Here is a 19,589-nt window from a genome sequence, read left to right on the forward strand (position 1 = left end):
CTCGCCTTGAACACTGCCAGGGAGGGAGCATTCACAGCTTCCTTGGGCAACCCATTCCAGTGCCTCACCACCCTCACAGTAAAGAACTTCTTCCTTATATCTAACCAGAACTTCCCCTGTTTAAGTTTTAATCTGTTACCCCTTGTCCTATCGCTACAGTCCCTAATGAAAAGTCCCTCCCCAGCATCCCTATAGGCCCCCTTCAGATACTGGAAGGCTGCTATGAGGTCTCCACGCAGCCTTCTCTTCTCCAGGCTGAACAGCCCCAACTTTCTCAGCCTGTCTTCATACAGGAGGTGCTCCAGTCCCCTGATCATCCTCGTGGCCCTTCTCTGGACTTCTTCCAACAGTTCCATATCCTTTTTATGTTGAGGAGACCAGAACTGCACACAGTACTCCAAGTGAGGTCTCACACAAGAGCAGAGTAGAGGGGCAGGATCACCTCCTTTGACCTGCTGGTCACACTCCTCTTGATGCAACCCAGGATACAGTTGGCTTTCTGGGCTGTGAGCGCACACTGAAGCCGGCTCATGTTCATTTTCTCATCGACCAACACCCCCAAGTCCTTCTCCACAGGGCTGCTCTGAATCTCTTCTCTGCCCAACCTGTAGCTGTGCCTGGGATTGCTCCAACCCAGGTGTAGGACCTCGCACTTGGCATGGTTAAACTTCATGAGGTTGGCATCAGCCCACTTCCTTCCCTCCAGGGTATCAACCAAACCACACAGCTTGGTGTCGTCAGCAAACTTGCTGAGGTCGCACTCAATCCCACTGTCCATGTCAGAGACAAAGATGTTGAACAAGACCAGCCCCAACACTCATCCCTGAGGGACACCACTCGTTACTGGTCTCCCGCTGGACATTGAGCCAACCACAACTCTTTGCATGTGGCCATCCAGCCAGTTCTTTATCCACAGAGAGGTCCATCATCAAATGGATGTCTGTCCAATTTAGAGACAAGGATGTCGTGTGGGACAGTGTCGAATGCTTTGCACAAGTCCAGGTAGATGACATCAACTGCTCTACCCCTGTCCATCAGTTCTGTAGCCCCATCACAGAAGGCCACCAAATTGGTCAGGCAGGATTTCCCCTTAGTGAAGCCATGCTGGCTGTCACCAAGCACCTTGTTTTTCATGTGCCTTAGCATGCCTTCCAGGAGAATCTGTTTCCTGTGTCTTTTCTTGTGCATTTCCAGCTATGATTTCCCAGGCATATTGGCCTGTGATAGCTTGGGCAAAAGGCACAGTTACCAAAATATCTGGAGAAGGACTCTTAATTATGTCTAATTCAGAAAACCCCAGAAATCTCATCATAGAAAGTTTGGATATTGCTTCTGTGTAGCTCCAGAGTGTCACTGAACATGGGTATGATACTGATCAGCATTCATGCCTCCAAGCCTGGTCAAGATGTCTTCCCAATAGATCTCTTATCTATTAATTTAGAAACTTAAATCACCAAGTCTTCCAGAGGTCAAAAAATCATTTTCTTGTTTGAAAAGTCTCAGAGCACCAGCATGCATCTGCGTATTTAGAATATAGCCGCATTTCTTGTTAGACTGCTAGGTACCAGATGGAAGAGCCTGTAGCATCTGAAGATCAGATCTGAAGATCAGATCAGAAGAAATATACCCTGACTTGGCACACATGTATTTTTTCCCAGAGTGCAAGTTATTTCCATGTCATCATGCACAAGTGTGGTCAAACTGTCTCCACCATTCATCCCATATCTGTTATGTTCCCAGGGAATATCCCAAACATCCTCCCCAGTATCTAAGTGTAAGCAGATTTCTTCAGCCTGGTCCAGAGCCAAATGTTTTCCTGTAGACACACAAATATTAATTTTTAATACACCAATATAATTTTTGAACTACTTCTATATTTCTTTGTACTGCCCTCCCAATGCCTTGAAAGAGTCTCTTTTCTTTTGGAGGTGATAAAATCAGACATCACATTTTTTTTCACTGTAATTTTATTGAGTGAGGAACACATGCTACAAAAAGCCTTGGGATTTTCTGTTTAGATAGCAGCATGCTTAAATTAAGGAAATTGGAGGACAGAAGTTGAATATTCTGTATTCTAAGTGTCAGGATGAGGATTATACCCTGCTTTCTGATTAGGAGATGTCTTGGGAATATTTGCATTTTGATATTTTTATTTAGTGATTGAAGAGATTTTTTTTCTTAAGCTTTTCAGGGCCTGTTAGTTTGTAGGAATTTATCTTGAAAGTGGACTTTGACCTTTATAGCTTGGATTAAAACAGAATTCAGATGAGACTGTTGTTACTAAGTGTGTGAAAGGCTTGCTTGCCTGATTTTAAATGTGTTTGGAATTTCTTTCGGTTTTTGGATGACTGTTGCACAATATTTAGCAAACTGCATCTGACTGTTTTATATGCTTCGTTTCACTTGTCTGTATTAACTACACTTAAGAAGTCTGTCACAGAAAATTAGCCAAGAGATTTCAAAAAACTATCACAATAATGCTGCAAGTACATTTTCTAAACAAAGCAATGAATGAACGTATTTTTGTACTTTAAAAGCCATTGCTAGAGCTCTCAGTTTCTGCAACTCAACACAAAATGATAAAGAAGTTGGGACTGGAGTAGAAGATCCTGACTGCAATCAAACTAAGGATTTTTGGGAGAACTGGTGGAATTTGCAGGAGCTGGAATAAGCATCCTGCTTGCCTTACCAGCAGCATGCCATGTCTTACCTAGTTTTTGTCCTCTCATGACACATGATGTGAACTATACATAATTTTTGTAGGACTTGGTCATCTTTCAGGATGAGGTATTATAGGGAAAGCAGTATTTCCTGTCTCTGTCCCATATGATTTTGGAGCCCCTAACCCTTCTGACACACTGCTGTTTGCCATTTCTCATACCCTGCTTGTTCAGCATTGAGAAATCCTTACTAGTTACTCAGGAGAGAAGATGGGATAGCTGACGCCATGCCTCCCTGGAAGCATGAGATGGCTTAGGCAAAGGTAATGCAGGGCTCCTTGACCTGAAGTTGTTCGATTGTTGATGGGAAATTGTCTGTGCTGGGATTTCCTCTCCCTAGCAATTATAAATCATTAAGGGTATTCAACTGGTCTATACATTTATCATGAAAATTAGATCCATCTCATTGCTCTGTCACCCTTAAAATAATGTTTCTGCTGTGATTTAGAAGGGAGCACATAGGTACATCTTTAATTTAGCAGAGGTTTTCAGTGACAGGTTTAGTACGCACCTCTTGATGAGTGTAAAGCAATCGATAAGCAGCTGTGTCACACAAGGTTATCCCAAGTTTAAAGCAGGCTCAGTTCTGATTGGTTTCCAAAGTCAGATGCATCAGGCTGCTGTGGCCACAGGAGCAAGGTCACCAAGAGGATCTGGTGACAGTATAAATAATAAAGCAGAGTTTAAATAGTTTGTCTACAGCACCCCACGATAAAATTATGCTTTATTGCGTTGGATTTGGGCCTTCGTGATGTGACTTTTCACATTTCTTCACATCTCATTTTATTTTTCCCTTTTAACTTCAAAATTGGAGGGAGGAGAAAGGGGCTTTTTCTCTCCCAGTGTCATTGAAGTTTTAACTAAAGAATTTCGTTTGGAGGGAAAAAGTCAATAGATCAATTCCATCCCATTATTGAATTAAAGACAGGTGTGATGGACAAGGTGCTTAAAAGGATAGACAGGTGCATATATATGTATGATTGAGGCTAACATTATGATGTTTTATCTTTACGCTAGCATTATCATGCACAAATGAAACATCCAGGTGAAATAGCGGATTATATGAAAAATATTTTGGCTAAAATTAAGTACTGCAAACCACACCAATTCTCCCTTTACACCGTCCATGCCTCTCTCCATAATCCTGTCAATGCTCTTTTCCCATACAAGTCTGTGTTGCCAGCAGCCAAAGGTTGTACATGCACGGGGACTCCTCCAGCAGCTGAATGTCAGACTTTATTGAGTGGGTGGATCCTGTTCATCCATTTCCCCTCCGAGCCTTTCTAAAAATACCATAAACCTTGTCAAGGAGCTATTTTAGAGGAATCATGTTCATGAGGATAGTCATGGGAAGCTTATTTTGGCAGGCTTGCATGTGTTCAATTTGCATGCTTCCTTAGTCAAGGGCTTGGTGAACCTGTGTTGTGAGCCAGTTGGACATGGGCTAAAGAGAGAGCATCTGGATTTGGAGACCTCCAGGGATGGGACGTCTACTCCATGTGAGCTTATAGGAGGAAAAGAAGTGAAGATATTCTTATAGAAATGTTGATATGTGACTGAATTCATTCATTTCAGGCATTTGCACACCAGCCCGCAGCTTATCGGATCTGATTTCATAAAACCTGGCTGTGATTTCTCTCCAGGGACCTTAATGATCTTGCCACTTCCAATAAACATTTATAGAAACTACTGCTAGCCTGTGGATAAGACATACTCCTATGAGAGACTTTATCTTCTAAAAATACTTAAAGACACCAAAAAAAAAAAAAACCCACCCACAAGAAGATCAATAGAAAACATCAAAATGTAGCATTTGCTGGGTAGCTGGAGCTGAATTGCAGTACCAGACATTTGCATTGTAGGCATGCAGTAGGTATGTTTGCTTTTCTCACTTGGAAACCACACACATCGGAGAGATGCTATAATTGGGACTAGTAAATCGATGTGTGTGCATAAAAGCAAACTGTAAGAGATAATGGAAACTGAGCAGGTAAAGGCTGTTCCATGCTCATGCCATTCGGGTACAGTATTGCACAGTACTCATGTTTACACCTCTAAGAAATTTCCATTTTTTCACATAAAAAAATCCAGATATGAAGCCGAAGCTGCCTTCTTCGCCAACCTGAAACTGTCTGATTTCAACATCATTGACACCCTTGGAGTCGGAGGGTTTGGACGAGTTGAGCTGGTAGGTACCCTTTTCTTTGAAGTTTGAGTGTCCTAGAGTAAGTACTGTGTTACTGGTCTTTTAATTTTTCATTGTTTTTACACCTGAATAACTGGAAGAAAATTATGTGATGGGATTATATATTTTCTAGTGGTTGAAGAAAGCTGAATTACATTTTCTGGTAAATAAAAATGTGCAAATAAATGCTTTGCAGTATCCAAGAAGAATTTGTGTACTAGGTTGAGAGATGAGGACACATGTCTCCGAGTGGTCTTTTGATTGCCTTTTAAAAATAACCTGAAGAATTGTGTAGCTGTTAAGTGTTAAGGTTGAAGGAGCAATCTAAAATCTTACTTAACCAAAACTGGAGAATGGTACAGTGTCTCTTCTAAGCAGTTTCTGATTCAGGTATAGAGAGAGTTTTGTTCTGTTATCATGAAATCCGTACATTCATTTTAGACATTCAGTGTCTAAACTATTACAACAGTTCACAGAAAACTACTTATTTTGTGCAGAATTTTGTAGAAAGGAAAAAATTTGACCTTGCTTTTTCCTCTTCTTGGATTTAGAGGTCAGCAGTTTTTATTAAAACTGAGCGGGAGGAAACTGAATTGGCAGCCATTGTGTGACCCATCTGAAATACAATGTAAATACAAAAACCTATGATAGAAAGAGTGAGTTTAGTTTACATCATGGTGCTGACCATGGAGGAGCTTCTGATACTGACCACAAGTACAGTATGTTAGGAACTCCTGTAAATTAGGGGCAGAAAAGGAAACAGTTACTGCTGCATCATGAAAATTCAGGGAAGATCCCACTCTGTAACCCTACTGGCGCCAAACACACTTGTAGTGCTGGTAACTGGAAAGCTGGCAAAATTAAGTGGTTTGGTGATTATTTGTGTTGTTATCAGGTAGATTCTGTGTTAAAAGTGCAACTAGCTCTTCCATGTAATTTATTTCTAAGTTTTCATGTTTGGGTGTATGCAAAATTGCGCAGAGGAGAGCGTGTCCATGAGAATGATGGTCCCTTCCTGCAGCTTGGGTTTTGATTTATTATTTATTTATTTGTTTGTTTGTTATTTTGGAAGAGAGTCACAAGAGCTCACCTGTATTCTGGAAAGGCTGTCTTTTCCCCACTGCTTCTATAGCCATCTATTGCTGAGAATGCTTTAAAGCAGGAGTTTAATTTGGGTTGTGCTCGACCTCCCTTTTGAAGGCCTTTCACCCTCTGTTGACAACAGCATAACGCTCAGGAGATTCGTCTCCAAATTAACACTACCTCTGGCTTCTCTGCCTGACGGGACCTGTAGCGAGGGAGCCACCAGTTTGGTGCTTGTTTTGAATCTTCTGAAGGAGCTTGTGAGGATTTTTTTCATTTTTAAGGCTTTTTTGGCACAAGCTCTCAAGATGTTTGAAAACCTCAAGATGTTCCTGGGAAGGTGCATAAGTTTGTGTTCATAAGGGTTGCTTATGAGACCCTCAAACCACACAGATATGAAAGCAGATTGGACTGTTACTTATGGCAATGGGCCAGTCCTCTAACTCTGGGTGCTCACAGAATTAATTTGGAAGGTTTAAGATGTTGTCAAAAACTAAATCTTAGCAACATGTGACACTTGGCCAGGTGTGAAGAAAAGCAGGAATGGACATGCTCTGTCACTTCAACATATCAGATCAGAGTCAGGCAGTTCTTAGGAAATGTGCAACTCTCAGAAGCCTCCAAGAAGCCATGGTGCCACCAATGCAGCCTGCTAAAGGCTGCTGATGGGAAAAATGTTTCCATTATCTTGTAGGGCTTTTCTTAAGCAGGAAAATGCTGGTTAAGGTCATTTTCTATAGCTTTTAACTAATACTGAATTGCACACAGAAGGATAAATGATATTTCAAAGTTTAGCTTAATGCTCCAGATTTTATTTTTTTTTTTACCAGAGAGGGAAATTTTATTATTAAAACAAGAAAATATTCTTTTTGTCAAAACTAAGCCTAGAATTGCTACCTCTAGCTTCTGACTTCTCCATGAAAAATAGATGTTATAATTTAAGGCCTGAAAATGCACTAATGCAAAATATATCAGAGGAATTGACTACTGCCTGAGTGTATTACAGAAGCCTGCTAGTGCACTGCAGTACTGTGATTTGTTCCTGGAAAACATTCACATTTTTGCACTTTCAGAGAGCAAAACTGATCAAATAAATAAAGTATGTTGAAAGGAAGAAGATTTTTGTAGCTCGACCTCAGCCGCTGTGGGCAGATTCCCCCTAGAGCATCTCCGTACCCTTCAAGAGGGCAGCTGGTGGTGTCTGGTTGAAAACTGGAATGTCTGGGGCTTAGTTTGAGTCTTGCTGGCCAAGAAGAAATAATGATCCCATTGGTCTGCATGCTAATTTCCGGATGTGGTATGTATCAATACACACTGGTTTTCCAGACAACTCTGTGAATGCTGGCTGTTTGGAGAGGTCACCCCTTCAGTGCATTCATATACAAATACATGGCTTTAAGGCAAGACAGCCTAAAAATTAAAACTCTTTTCAATTTATGGAGATTACAGGTGGAAATATCATATTTTATTTTTTTCCCTTGCTTTTCTAGTTAGTTTTATTATTTGTATGTCAGGAGATATTTCCAATCGACTTCTTGTTTTTTAATAGCATGGATTAAGAGACAAATCCACTATTTTTTGCAGCTCAGCTTCTCAGCTGTATGACAGTTGACCATGTTCTGTGTTGGGGTGAAAGAGCCTTAATAATACTTTGGAATAAGGAATGTCATTTCAGGTTCATGTCCCATGAGACACCACTTTGCAGAGGACAAGAATGCAGGTCTGGTGTCCCCAGCCGTCATAAGTAATCTTTTCTGAACTTTACTGTTCTTGTCCTTGTTATTTAATTTCCTTTTAATTTAAGTCCGGTGTTTCCAATCATCTGCCCTAGGTCAGTTATTTTTGATTGAAATCAAGATTATTTTAGACAGCTCTGAAATAAATGTATGGGAGTATCTGAACATACAGGATTGGAGTCATTATTGCTGTGAAATCAGTTCATGTAGGTGATGGCTGAGCAAAGGTAGACTAAAAACCAGGTCCGTGCCTGAACACATGCCTTTTTGTTACATTGGTTTACGCAGTTACTGCTTCCAACAGTCACTCAGTGATGGTAATAAAATTGCAAAATAATATATTTTTCCACACCCCACTGCAAGCTTAGTTGAGATTTGGTTTCAGCTACATCTTCATTCACTTCTCAGGACAGATACACCATTAAAAACCTATAGGCTTACCCACTGTCCCTGCATGTACACAAGCTTGAAGAGAGCTGTGCCTTCTGGGGAACGTATGGCTTGGGACATCCTGAATACAGCAGGCAAAAGGCAGATTAAGGAGAGTCTCAGTTTTTAGCCCTGACTTGACAAAAGTTTAATCACATGTTTTAACATTCAGCAGTTTTGTAGAAGTCATTGACACTTAGAACACATACTTAAACCATACGGTCATTAAAGCTCAGGCTGGAAGGGACCTAAAGAGATCGTCATCCAGGCAGATTCAAATATAGCTAACCACTTCTGACCAGTTTTCCCTAATTTAGTGCTGAAGTCTTTAGAGAAGGAGGTTTCCAGAAAGGTTTTTCATAATATTGAACATCTCTGTGCTGTAGCCTGTAGTAAATTTGAAATAGAAATACATACAACCCTTGAGGTTGGGTTGTATTATTCGAAGACCATTATCACATGAACCTGAAGAGCAATTCTCTTTAAAAGAATAAATGTGCTGCTTTTGAGCTTTACATCTGATTTGTGCTTTATAGGCCTGTGGTCATTCCTGTTCCTTAGACTCCAGCTGGCTCTCCCCTCTTTGGAGCAATACCCAAACCAGACACATTAGTCCAACCTGGACCTATCTCTGCTCAGGTAGAGATAGAAGCTAGCGGCAGCATTTTGCCACTACTAAATGGTGTCCCTTTTATTTCAAGTCGTTACTTCAATTTGTAACAATTAGTTTGAATTTTCTTGCTTTTCTCAGAAGTGCTTCCAACCCTTTATGGCTTGATTTTAATGGGTGCAAAGTTAATAATAGTCTTCTTATTTTATAATCCAAGCCGTTAATGAAAGTGTTTTATGGTGCCGTATACTAGACAAACCCCCTTTAAGTCCTTTTGGCTTCATGGTGGCCACTGAAAGCTAAACTCCTTTGCAATATGGAGATTAATAAGGACATATGCATAAAAATGAAGCCTCAATTTCAGCCATATTTTACTGGGGCTATACAAGACCATTTTAAAACGGTCACTACAGCATTTTTCATTTTTGCTCATGTTTTAAGAGAAATCTGACCACAGATTATGAAGTGCAATCAAATTTATTATAGCCTCTAGCCTGTTTTGTAAACAAAACCATTAGTGAATTATTTAGATAACGAGGAAAAAACACTGTAATTGTCTTCCAATAGACTGACAGATGCATAATTCAGATATTTCTTAGTGAAAATTTCCAGCTGCAGAGCTATCCTTTTATTCCAGCTATTATTAAGCTTTTTGTTAGAAAGATCAGTCTGCTTTTTGAAATCCCTTGTTTTTTAATTGTCAGGAGTACTTTGGCCTCCTTCCTTTTGAAAGAATAGGCATTTTGGGTTCTGTCAAGGTGAAGAAATTGAGCTTTAAGTGAGGGATTTGAAGATCAGGTACCTGAATAAATCCCATGTTCATCTGACAGCAGAATTACTGCTACTCAGCTGAACAAAATGCTGGTTATGAAGATTTGGCCCCTTTTGTTTTTTTCCCCTTTCCTTCTTACATACGCAGCCTATTCCCTTCTTATGTGCAGAATGCTTAATTTTAATATTACTGTCAGATAGCACTGGACCACTGCAGAGCTACTTTTTTATTTTTCCTTTGATTTTTAATTCCTAGTGGAATTAAATACATCCTTTGTAGATGAAAACATATTCTCAGGGCTTGCCTTAATGGAAAAGCTGTTGTCAAAGTTTGGAAAGATGAGATGCCATTTGTAGCCCATCAAATACTGTCAGAGGCCGGATAAGGATATGAGCTGTCAAGCCAGAGGCTTCAGCTCTGTTTGGAAGCAGGAATTAGATGTAAAAATAGGTGCTCTGTTGTAGACAAAGCGAAAATCAGGAGTGGGTAAGGATCATGTATGGGGCTGGGGAGTTTAGGTCTGTCTGACATTTACAAGAAAACACAGTAGTGAATTTTTCCATTTGGTTTCTCATATTTTAGCCATATAACCCTTCTTCTGCTATTTACATTTTGTTAGAATGATTTTATGCATGAAACAGTTTACATTTCTCACCGCTTTTTAGCCTTTTCCTTCTAGACATTTTTGAAAAATAATACCTTTATAGAAAGTGTTGTGATTCCCCAGCTGAAACCAGGAAAGAAAGCCACAAGTTTTATTGTATTTCCCAGTGTCCTTGCTTATAAAAAAACTTAGTTGTGCATATTGCCAAGAATTGAATATCAATTTTCAATATAGGGATCAAAACATAAAATTACAGGGTTTTAGCGTGGTTGAGTATTTGATTAAGCAACTTTAATTGTTGAAGAGATGAGATTTCCTAAGGACTGTGGTTTTTTTAGCTTATACTTAGGTGTATTCATAGACTCTAATTTTGCAATTTATTTTCTTGTAGAGTGCCAGAGCATTCAGATTGTGATACGGTACTTAAGTGCTTTCCCTACCAGTTGAAATAACACTTTTTCAAAGAAAATAAGATCATTGTCATGGACAGTTTCCACCCTGCTGTCCACTTGTAATTACCTCACAGTCATAGAATGGTTAGGGTTGGAAGGGACCTTAAAGATCATCTAGCTTCCACCCCCCTGCCATGGCAGGGGCACCTTCATAGAATCATAGAATAGTTAGGGTTGGAAAGGACCTTCAGATCATCTAGTTTCAATCCCACTGCCATGGGCAGGGACACCTCACACCAGACAATGTCAGCCAAGGCTCTGTCCAGCCTCACCTTCAATACTGCCAGGGATGGAGCAACCTGTTCCAGTGCCTCACCACCCTAACAGGAAAGAACTCCTTCCTTATATCTAACCAGAACTTCCCCTGTTTAAGTTTTAACCTGTTACCCCTTGTCCTGTCGCTACAGTCCCTGATGCAGAGTCTCTCTCCAGCACCCCTGTAAGGCCCCCCCTTCAGATACTGGAAGGCTGCTATGAGGTCTCCACGCAGCCTTCTCTTCTCCAGGCTGAACAGCCCCGACTTTCTCAGCCTGTCTTCATACAGTCCCCTGATCATCCTCATGGCCCTCTTCTGGGCTTGTTCGAACAGTTCCCTGTCCTTTTTATGTTGAGGACACCAGAGCTGCACACAATACTCCAGGTGAGGTCTCACGAGAGCGGAGCAGAGGGGCAGGATCAGCTCCTTCAACCTGCTGGTCACACTCCTTTTGATGCAGCCCAGGATACGGTTGGCTTTCTGGCCTGCAAGCACACACTGAAGCCGGTTCATGTTCATTTTCTCATTGACTGACACCCCCAAGTCCTTCTCCACAGGGCTGCTCTGAATCTCTTTTCTGCCCAACCTGTAGCTGTGCCTGGGATTGCTCCGACCCAGGTGTAGGACCTTGCACTTGGCATGGTTAAACTTCATAAGGCTGGCATCAGCCCACCTCACAAGTGTGTCAAGGTCCCTCTGGATGGCATTCCTTCCCTCCAGGGTATCAATTGAACCAGACAGCTTGGTGTCATCGGCAGACTTGCTGAGGGCGCACTCAATCCCACTGTCCATGTCAGCGACAAAGATGTTGAACAAGACCGGTCCTGACACTGATCCCTGAGGGACACCACTCGTTACTGGTCTCCAGCCAGACATTGAGCTGTTGACCGCATCACTGCATGCGGCCATCCAGCCAATTCTTTATCCACAGAGAGGTCCATCATCAAATTGATGTCTCTCCAGTATAGAGACAAGGATGTCATGCAGGACAGTGTCAAACACTTTTGTCAGGTAGATGACGTCAACTGCTTCATGAGTTTTCTTTCCATCTTAGGTCTTTCTTTTTAAGCCTTGACTTATTTTTTACAGTCTAACCCGGTCCAATCACCATGCCTATTCACACACAGCAGATAGCTAACCCAAAACTAAGGTGATGTTGAGCATGAGGTAGAAAGGATAGAGTGAGAAGCACCATGTAGCCTGCTTATAATTTGGATATGCAGACTACAGTTTTTTCCCTAAACCTTAGGTCAGGAGAGCAGCTGAATCTGGCCTTAAGCTATGCCCTCACTTGCCTAATAAAAAGAAATGCTGACAAGAAAACAAGTTGGAAGGCAAATAATATTAATATAAGGAAATCTGCTTCATCCTGGAAGAGCATAAATACAAAGCATGCTGTACTATTTTGCTGGGGGTGGGTAGAAGTTTCTGCTTTGTTCGTGCAGCAGTTCAGCTGTTGGGATTAGGCGAGCTCAGCTTGCAAGTGCTACACTCAGCAACAGCTGCTGCTATTTTTGTTGGTTCAAATGCATCTAGCTGGGAAACATCAGAAAATAAAGGGCCTTGGACATACCCAGCAAGCAAAAGCATTTGCACTTCAGTTCCCAAGAGCTACAGTTGAACCAGTTATTATTTAACATGATATGAAGATATTTGCATTTCATAACACAGATTTCTGGCTCCATTATATCTGAATAATACACATATAGCAAAATACACAGATAGCAAAAGCCCTCTCTAAAAGCATCTCTGTCATTACAAAGGTATCACTGTGCCCACAAGGGAAGTTCAACAGGAGACACAAACAAGTAACTGATCTGTGAGTTGTGGACACGCGTTCAAGAAAAGCTTCTGTCCAGCTCCTAAAAGCTCACTGTTGCTATGTGTTTAGGAAAAAGCCACATCTCCAGAGTAAACAAAATATTTTTTACTTGCATAAACTCTTCTCCCTGTGTGTTCCCATTCAGCTGGGAGCCTGGCCAGCTGCCGTTGAAGATCAGCAGAAAAAGCTCCTGACTAAGGTTTTTGTGAGCACAGTGTCCAGACGCTGTGAAAGTTCATGTTCGTTCAAGCACTTCCATTACATAAGTGAAAGAAATCTGGAGATTTTTGAATGGCAAACACTGCATTGGCCAAAATGAATGAAGGATAAACTAAAAATATAAATATGAATTCAAATATAAATACAAATATAAATATAAATAATGTTAAGCTCTGCTTTTGTGCCCTTAGGTCTGTTGCTCTTTCATGGCTTTAGGGGCCTACACAGATTACCATAGTTCCAGATATTATTTGTAGCAGCTCGCTGGGTAAAAAAACACAATCATAGGGCTTCTTGGAAAACCCACAGCCATGCAAGACCTGTAACTCACAGGCATAACTTCTGAATGGGAATTCAGAAAATCAGAAGTTCTTTGCTGTCTTCTAGAGGAAAATCATGCAGGAATAGAAGACTGGCCATGAATGAGACAGATGCAGTTAAAATAGCATATCCTCAAGCTAGATATGGCAAGGTTCAGGCACCTCACTAATCTTCACTGAACTTAATCCTTCTGTGGGGTATTGTTCTACATTCTGGTAAAAATGTATTAGTTTTTACAGTTTCTCAAGGTCAGTTTGCATTGTATCAGTGCAGCTGTCACTCGAGTTGCATGGAAATTGCTCACACTGCAGACTATATATAATACACATACATGATTTATAGTAAAGACAGGCAGAGAGAGGAAGGATAAGAAACATACAGATAGAGCCATTTACTCTTTTTTCCATCAAGTTCTGGATTTCATCTCATCAATATCCATTTTCCATAAAAGTCTGAGAAAGCACTAAGGTGTAGAAACATATTTATATGTACATGAATTACAGCTGTGGGAAAAGAAATAAAAATCAGGCCTTGAGTGCACTGTGTGTTTTGTAAGTTGCAGAAGTTTATACACCATAAAGCAAAGCAAAGCTTTTGGAATGGTTCCAACATTTTCATATAAGCGTGGGGAGCCATAAGGAGAAGCCAGCTGAGGTCTGACAAAACAAGGACTTGGAAGAGCAAGAGAAGCTGGATCTCTTCTCTTTCTCTTGTCCTCCTTCTTCTTCTCCTCTCCATCTCTCCTTCTCCTCTCCTTTTGTCTTTCTGTTCTCCCTTGCATTTGCATTTTGTTGTTGTGTCCTCTTTAACGGAATTTCTGAAATGTATTTTCAGATAGTGACCCACCTGTTTGGGTTTGCTCAGGAGTAGCTTTGTCACAATGACTCAGGCTGCCAAAAAAAAAACCACCTGGTGACATGGAAACGGGGCACCACACTGAAAACAGCCAAAGGCTATGAATCTGAGTGAATGGTGCTTCCTACAAAACCACAAGGGAGGGAGAGGGCAGCCATGGGGCTAGCATAGAAGAAAGTTGCTTGCTTTAACTCCTGTCCACCCTTGTGTTGTGGATCTTCTTTGCTTCAGAGGGCTGGATGGATGTCACATGTGGAGGAAAGGAATAGCTGCTTCTTCATGAGGCGAGCTCATGCAATAGGAAGGTGTTAAAGATGGAGAAGTATGGTTCTTCCAATGTAATGCTGTCCAGTTAAAACCTGATGGTTGAAGATGCAGCCACGGCTCCAAATGTGACTGTGATATCACATCACCACGGTGCTTGGACCAGAATATTTTTCAAAATGCAACTATATTTATATTACATTTCTATTTCTAATTGATATGCATATCAACATGTGCAATGTATGTTTATATGTATTTTATATCTTTATGCAAATATGTATCTGTGCAAAATGAGCACAACTATTTCTCATTCTACTTTGTTTCTACAAATGGCTTATTTGCTTACAAACAAAATTTCTCCTGTTGTTTTTTCACTGGATGCAGTTTATTCCTTGGGTCATAATCCTGCAGAATCACCTGTTCTAATTAATTTTACCTCTTACCTCTCTGGCTTTGTACATCACCTTTTTAAGGTGGTGTTTGTATTTTATTTAACTGTGCTCCCTATTGCTTTTTTTCTGTTTGTTTTGGAGAGAAAATGTATTCCTGTTCCACAACTGAAACGGGTTATATCCTTCCCCAGAAGTTAATTTGTGACAGTGAGGGAAAGAGCTCAAGGAGATTCACCAGGAGGGAGTCTGACCAGGAGAGCATCAGTAGTAACTACAGCTTTACCAGAATTCACTCTTTGGGTGATTATTGCACTGGAATGGATGGTATGAGACTGCTGTTGGTGTAGATTTGCTGTTCAGCCTGCTTTGTCTTTTGCGATCCAGGCAGAATTGCAACCATGGCCCATGTGCCAGAGCTCAGTGATGAGATGGACATAAAATCGAAAACTGAAGCCTGTATGAAGTTGCAGAGAAAGGGATGGAGTATATTCAGTGCTATAAATGTTACTTCTAATTTTTCCCTGCCTGTATTCAGCAGATACCTGACTTTAATATTACTGTTCTATGTCAACATTTCAGTGGCCTTGATGTTTGCTCTTACAATCAGTGAAATTATCTCCAAGAGAAATTATCTCTCCAAGATAGATAATTTGGGATCTATCCAAATCTATCCAAGAGAGATAATTTGGGAGATTTTTACACTGATGAAAAGGCAACGACTGGGTAAGGTCAATGCAGGGAAAGGAGTGAAAAAAGTGAGGAGGGAAGGGACCAGAAATTCTTTTAACTTGCAAAAAAAAAAAGGTTGAGAGAGATGGAAGCTGGTGGTTACCCTGTGTTGAACCTCTTGGTGGCTCAGCTGCTCTTGAAGAAGAGGGATTGAAACCCAAGGCTCAGCAGGTCTCCACTGAATCAATAGTCCTAGGGTCTTTGAAATACAAGATGTTGCTTCCAAGTGACTGAACGCTAATCTCGTGAGCTTTGCTGCATGGAAAACTGCTTTGCAAACTGCCATCCAAGGAAAGCTGCAACCTTTTTCCTTTTCTGAACTGTTTGGGAGATTTTGTAGTGTTTTTTTTTGGGAGGCTGAGCTTCCTGCCCAGAATATCCCTACCTTTGTGCCAAGAGTCAAAATCCTTATGGCTTCTGTGGCTCTCTGAGCCTTTTTTCTCATTATAATTGAAAGGCAGGGTGTTCTTCGCAGCCCTTCTCATCTTCTCAACGTTAATCCTGTTTGTTTTTTTATGTTAAATATCCAGGTGACTCTTAGATATATCTTCCTACTTTTGAAATGAGATTGGTATTAGACATGAGGGTTTTGGTGTTTTTTTCTGTGAACTATCAGGAGCTTAATATTAAAACTTGCTCTTTGCAAGAATAATATGAATTATCTGGGGCTCCCCAGATTTGCATCATAAAAGTAGCTCTCACAGTCACCTCATTTAGCAGGAGAGGATTCAGGCACGTTGAAGAAGCAGAAGTCTGTAGGGTTCATCTTCCAGGTGGACAACCAGGCAGTCCAAAACTTCAGACTTTGTACCTCAGCAGCTTATTTTGGTGTATCAGCACATTTAATGCAAATTAGTGACCCCATGCTCCCAAACTATCATGTCTTCTGCCTTATGAAGCATGACAGGAGTGGGAATGGAAAATGGATCTAAATTCTCCTGTGGCATTAGGTCAAAGTCTTGCATTAGCTAATTGTAGCCACCTGATTGTTCTATATTGAAACATTTGTGGCACTGATGACACCATCAAACACCTAATAAAACCACTGCCTTATGCTTCCTCATAGTAATTTCCTTTTTGAAGCTGTGTAAGTACATATACCTGAAAAAAAAAAAAACCTGAAAAAAATTACTAAAATAATATCCTCTTTAATGAAAGACACAAAAAATTAGGTAGTCAGAATCCATAGTGTTAAAGTGATAATACCATAAAGAGGCACACCAGGATTTATTCATAATACCCTTTATTCTGTAATATTGGAATTTGTTCATCTGAGCCTCCACCAGGTTGTTGTGTTTATTTTTAACACTGATGTCTGGTACAGATTAACATCAGGAAATGTTTGAAGTAAGTTTAGAGTGCTAAATACTTTTTTTATTTTTTTAATGTTTCATGTTCAAATTGACTGATAAATTTGCTACTGGAGCTACTTTCTTGGTTCCACTGTTCATTATGATTTGTCAGTGGACAACCTGACCTTAAAAACACAGATGGAGAGAAAACAAGTCTGATCTGTAATACCTAACAAAGTTTTGCACAGACTTATATTTGAAATAATTTGTGTGGCAGCTGATTGCTTGTCCATTAGTCTGATGGGAGACCAGGCAATCTGGATTACCATCAAAAGCAAGAGGTGTAAGTTCTCCAGATGTGCTTGGTCATGCTAAACCTTAATCTTCTTTTTTTTTCTTTTCTTTTTTTTTTTTTGCAAACTTTGAAAGATTTTGCTCAGCCCAGATTTTCCCTTAACTTTCATCATGTCTTCATTCCATGTGTGCTACCTCACTCCTCTTCCTACTTCCCTGAAACAGCCTGTTTTGATTTAGGGAGAGTACTACTAAATAATTTAGTTCAAACAGTTGAACTGAAGCCCATGTGCCGTTTATTCAGAAAGGGAAAAAAAAAAAAAAAACAACCAAACACTAATCCTAAACCCAAAATTATTTTATTCACTTTCAGTTTGCCATAAATGCAAAATTCCTTTCTGCTTTGAGATGTGGTCAAGCTGCATAGCAAAGGCAGCATCGTGTAGCACCAGTTTGATAAATAACTTGCAACTCTAGTGCATAGATGAGGAAAAATGTTTCTCTTTATTTTATGTGGATTGTTTAAGTTTTTGCACCCTGTCTCCGTGAAGATTAAATGGCGAACACCGGCTTCATGCAAAGATGATAATTATGAGTCTCTGTGTGAAATACAAAACAGCACCTTTGGAAAAAGAAAAGCTTCATGTGGGCTTGCAAATGCTTGTCGCTGCAGGGGAAATAAGAAGCCACAAATCTGAAGACCAAAACCCCAAGTAGTTTTAAAACAGAAAAATACATGCAAACATGTATATGTATTGAAGAACTTAATGATGAAAACTTTGGCCATAGACTCTCATGTATTAATGTTTATTTTTGTATCACTTGTGGTGATTTTGGAAATCTCTTTGCTAGCTGGGAATCAGCCTTTGGAGTCTGATTTCCTTAAGCTGTGTCTTTGTGGACATCAGAATACCAGTCTGATTTCTGACAAAGATGGGATAGTGAGGACACAATCCTTCTTTGCATTTTCCTTGGGACCTGGGCCATTACATGAACAAAGCAGATGCAGAGGAAACTATGTAAGGTTATGGTATGCAGCCTGGGAAAAACATGGAAGATGCCATGTCTCATATCAGTCCATATTTTTGTTACCAAAAAAATATAAAAATAGATATTATATTAAATAAATTGTGATTGCATGACTGTTGTCTCCTAACCTAAAAGGCAAGCTGGATTTATGGTGGGGCATGACAACAGACAAGCCACTTGTCTGCTGGCAGAAGCCAAATTCCTAAAAGAAAACCAAAACAGAAGTTGCCAAACAGCATCTCTTACTATAAAGAGGCAAAGCATTTAACTGGCAATGTTATTGTGAACAGCTGCTGAGGCAATTTAACAAACTAATAGGCCTGGTAGGTCCATGGCAAGGTTCCTCTCTCATTTGGTGGCAACTAAGATGGTAAGGCCAAAATGGAAAGGATGGTTGCCTTCCAGCTCTCTTTGGGATGGGTACCAGTCCCTCAGGGTGGGCTGGGACAGCTTAGGGTTCGAAAGTTACCAGTGTTACCCTGGCAAGCAAGCAAACAACTTCCTTCAACCTTATTTTGGGAAATAAGGCTAAAAATAGGTTGCTGAGGCTTAAGGTTGAAAGTATAGACATGACCGAGCAGTGCTGTTGAAAAGCCAGCTATGCTCATCCTCTACAAACATCCAAGAACTGCATTTCCTTGCCAGAGCCTGTGCATTTGTTACTAGCTATAGAAAAAGGCTTTGTGAAAGTTGTATGTTAGGTAGCAACTTCATCTGACTTGTGAGTAATGCTGATGGCTGGGTTTTCCCTAAACACATGGAGTTTTAGAAATAGCTTTTCATTTTAGCAATAGGCCAGGTATTCAGAAATCTGTTTCATACTGAAGTGAAGCTGATGGCTGAAGAAGTGAGAGGAATTATTTGAAGGTAGTGTGGTGGGATTACTGCATTCCCATGCAGTTGGACTGTCACAGTTTGGCAGAGGGATTTGCCTTGCTTCTAACCAATGTCTTTGCCTGCTTTACCCAAGGTCCAGTTGAAAAGTGAAGAATCAAAAACGTTTGCCATGAAAATACTGAAGAAACGTCACATTGTGGACACGAGGCAGCAGGAGCACATCCGCTCAGAGAAGCAGATCATGCAGAGCGCACACTCGGACTTCATTGTGAGGTACCATCCCTCTGCTTTACGTGCTGCTACAAGGGAATGAAGCACAGCTGATCTCAGGATTTCATAAAAGCACATAGGAATAATACATCCATCACAACAAAAACCCTTTAGCTGTAGCTTTCCTGCAAGGGACTGCAAATACAGTGTGTAGAATAAAGTCTGTTCCAGGCAAAGGTGAGATTTCTCTGCCCATGGGGGCTATTCACCCAAGCCTAAACTTAACTCATGTCTTAACTGATTTGTGTTGGCCCCATGCCTTGCTTACATGGCTTTGTGGCTCCTGGAGCAAGCACACCCCCCAGCCTGCAGTCTGGGCAGAGCTTGCTGATTCTGGTGTGCGATTCTCCATGTAGATATATGCACCATGACTTGGTATTGACTCTGCTCAAGGTTAATTTTCCTTTTATTCTTAATT

General features: G+C 40.6%; 1 protein-coding gene across 3 annotated transcripts in view; it reads left to right on the forward strand.

Moving 5' to 3' along the window:
* The window catches only part of PRKG1 (protein kinase cGMP-dependent 1), a 476,628-nt gene that overhangs the window by 439,885 nt on the left and 17,154 nt on the right, over positions 1-19,589 (forward strand). For all 3 annotated transcript variants that reach the window (XM_057415674.1, XM_057415673.1, XM_057415675.1), the window contains exons 10-11: positions 4,812-4,908; positions 19,035-19,174. In XM_057415674.1, coding sequence (XP_057271657.1) covers positions 4,812-4,908; positions 19,035-19,174 — 237 coding nt within the window. The remainder of the gene's footprint in view (positions 1-4,811; positions 4,909-19,034; positions 19,175-19,589) is intronic.

Source organism: Pezoporus wallicus, unplaced genomic scaffold (genome assembly GCF_028554395.1).
Source record: "Pezoporus wallicus isolate ANWC-B61680 ecotype Strahan unplaced genomic scaffold, APGP_CSIRO_Pwel_v1 contig_736, whole genome shotgun sequence".
Lineage (NCBI taxonomy): Eukaryota > Metazoa > Chordata > Aves > Psittaciformes > Psittacidae > Pezoporus > Pezoporus wallicus.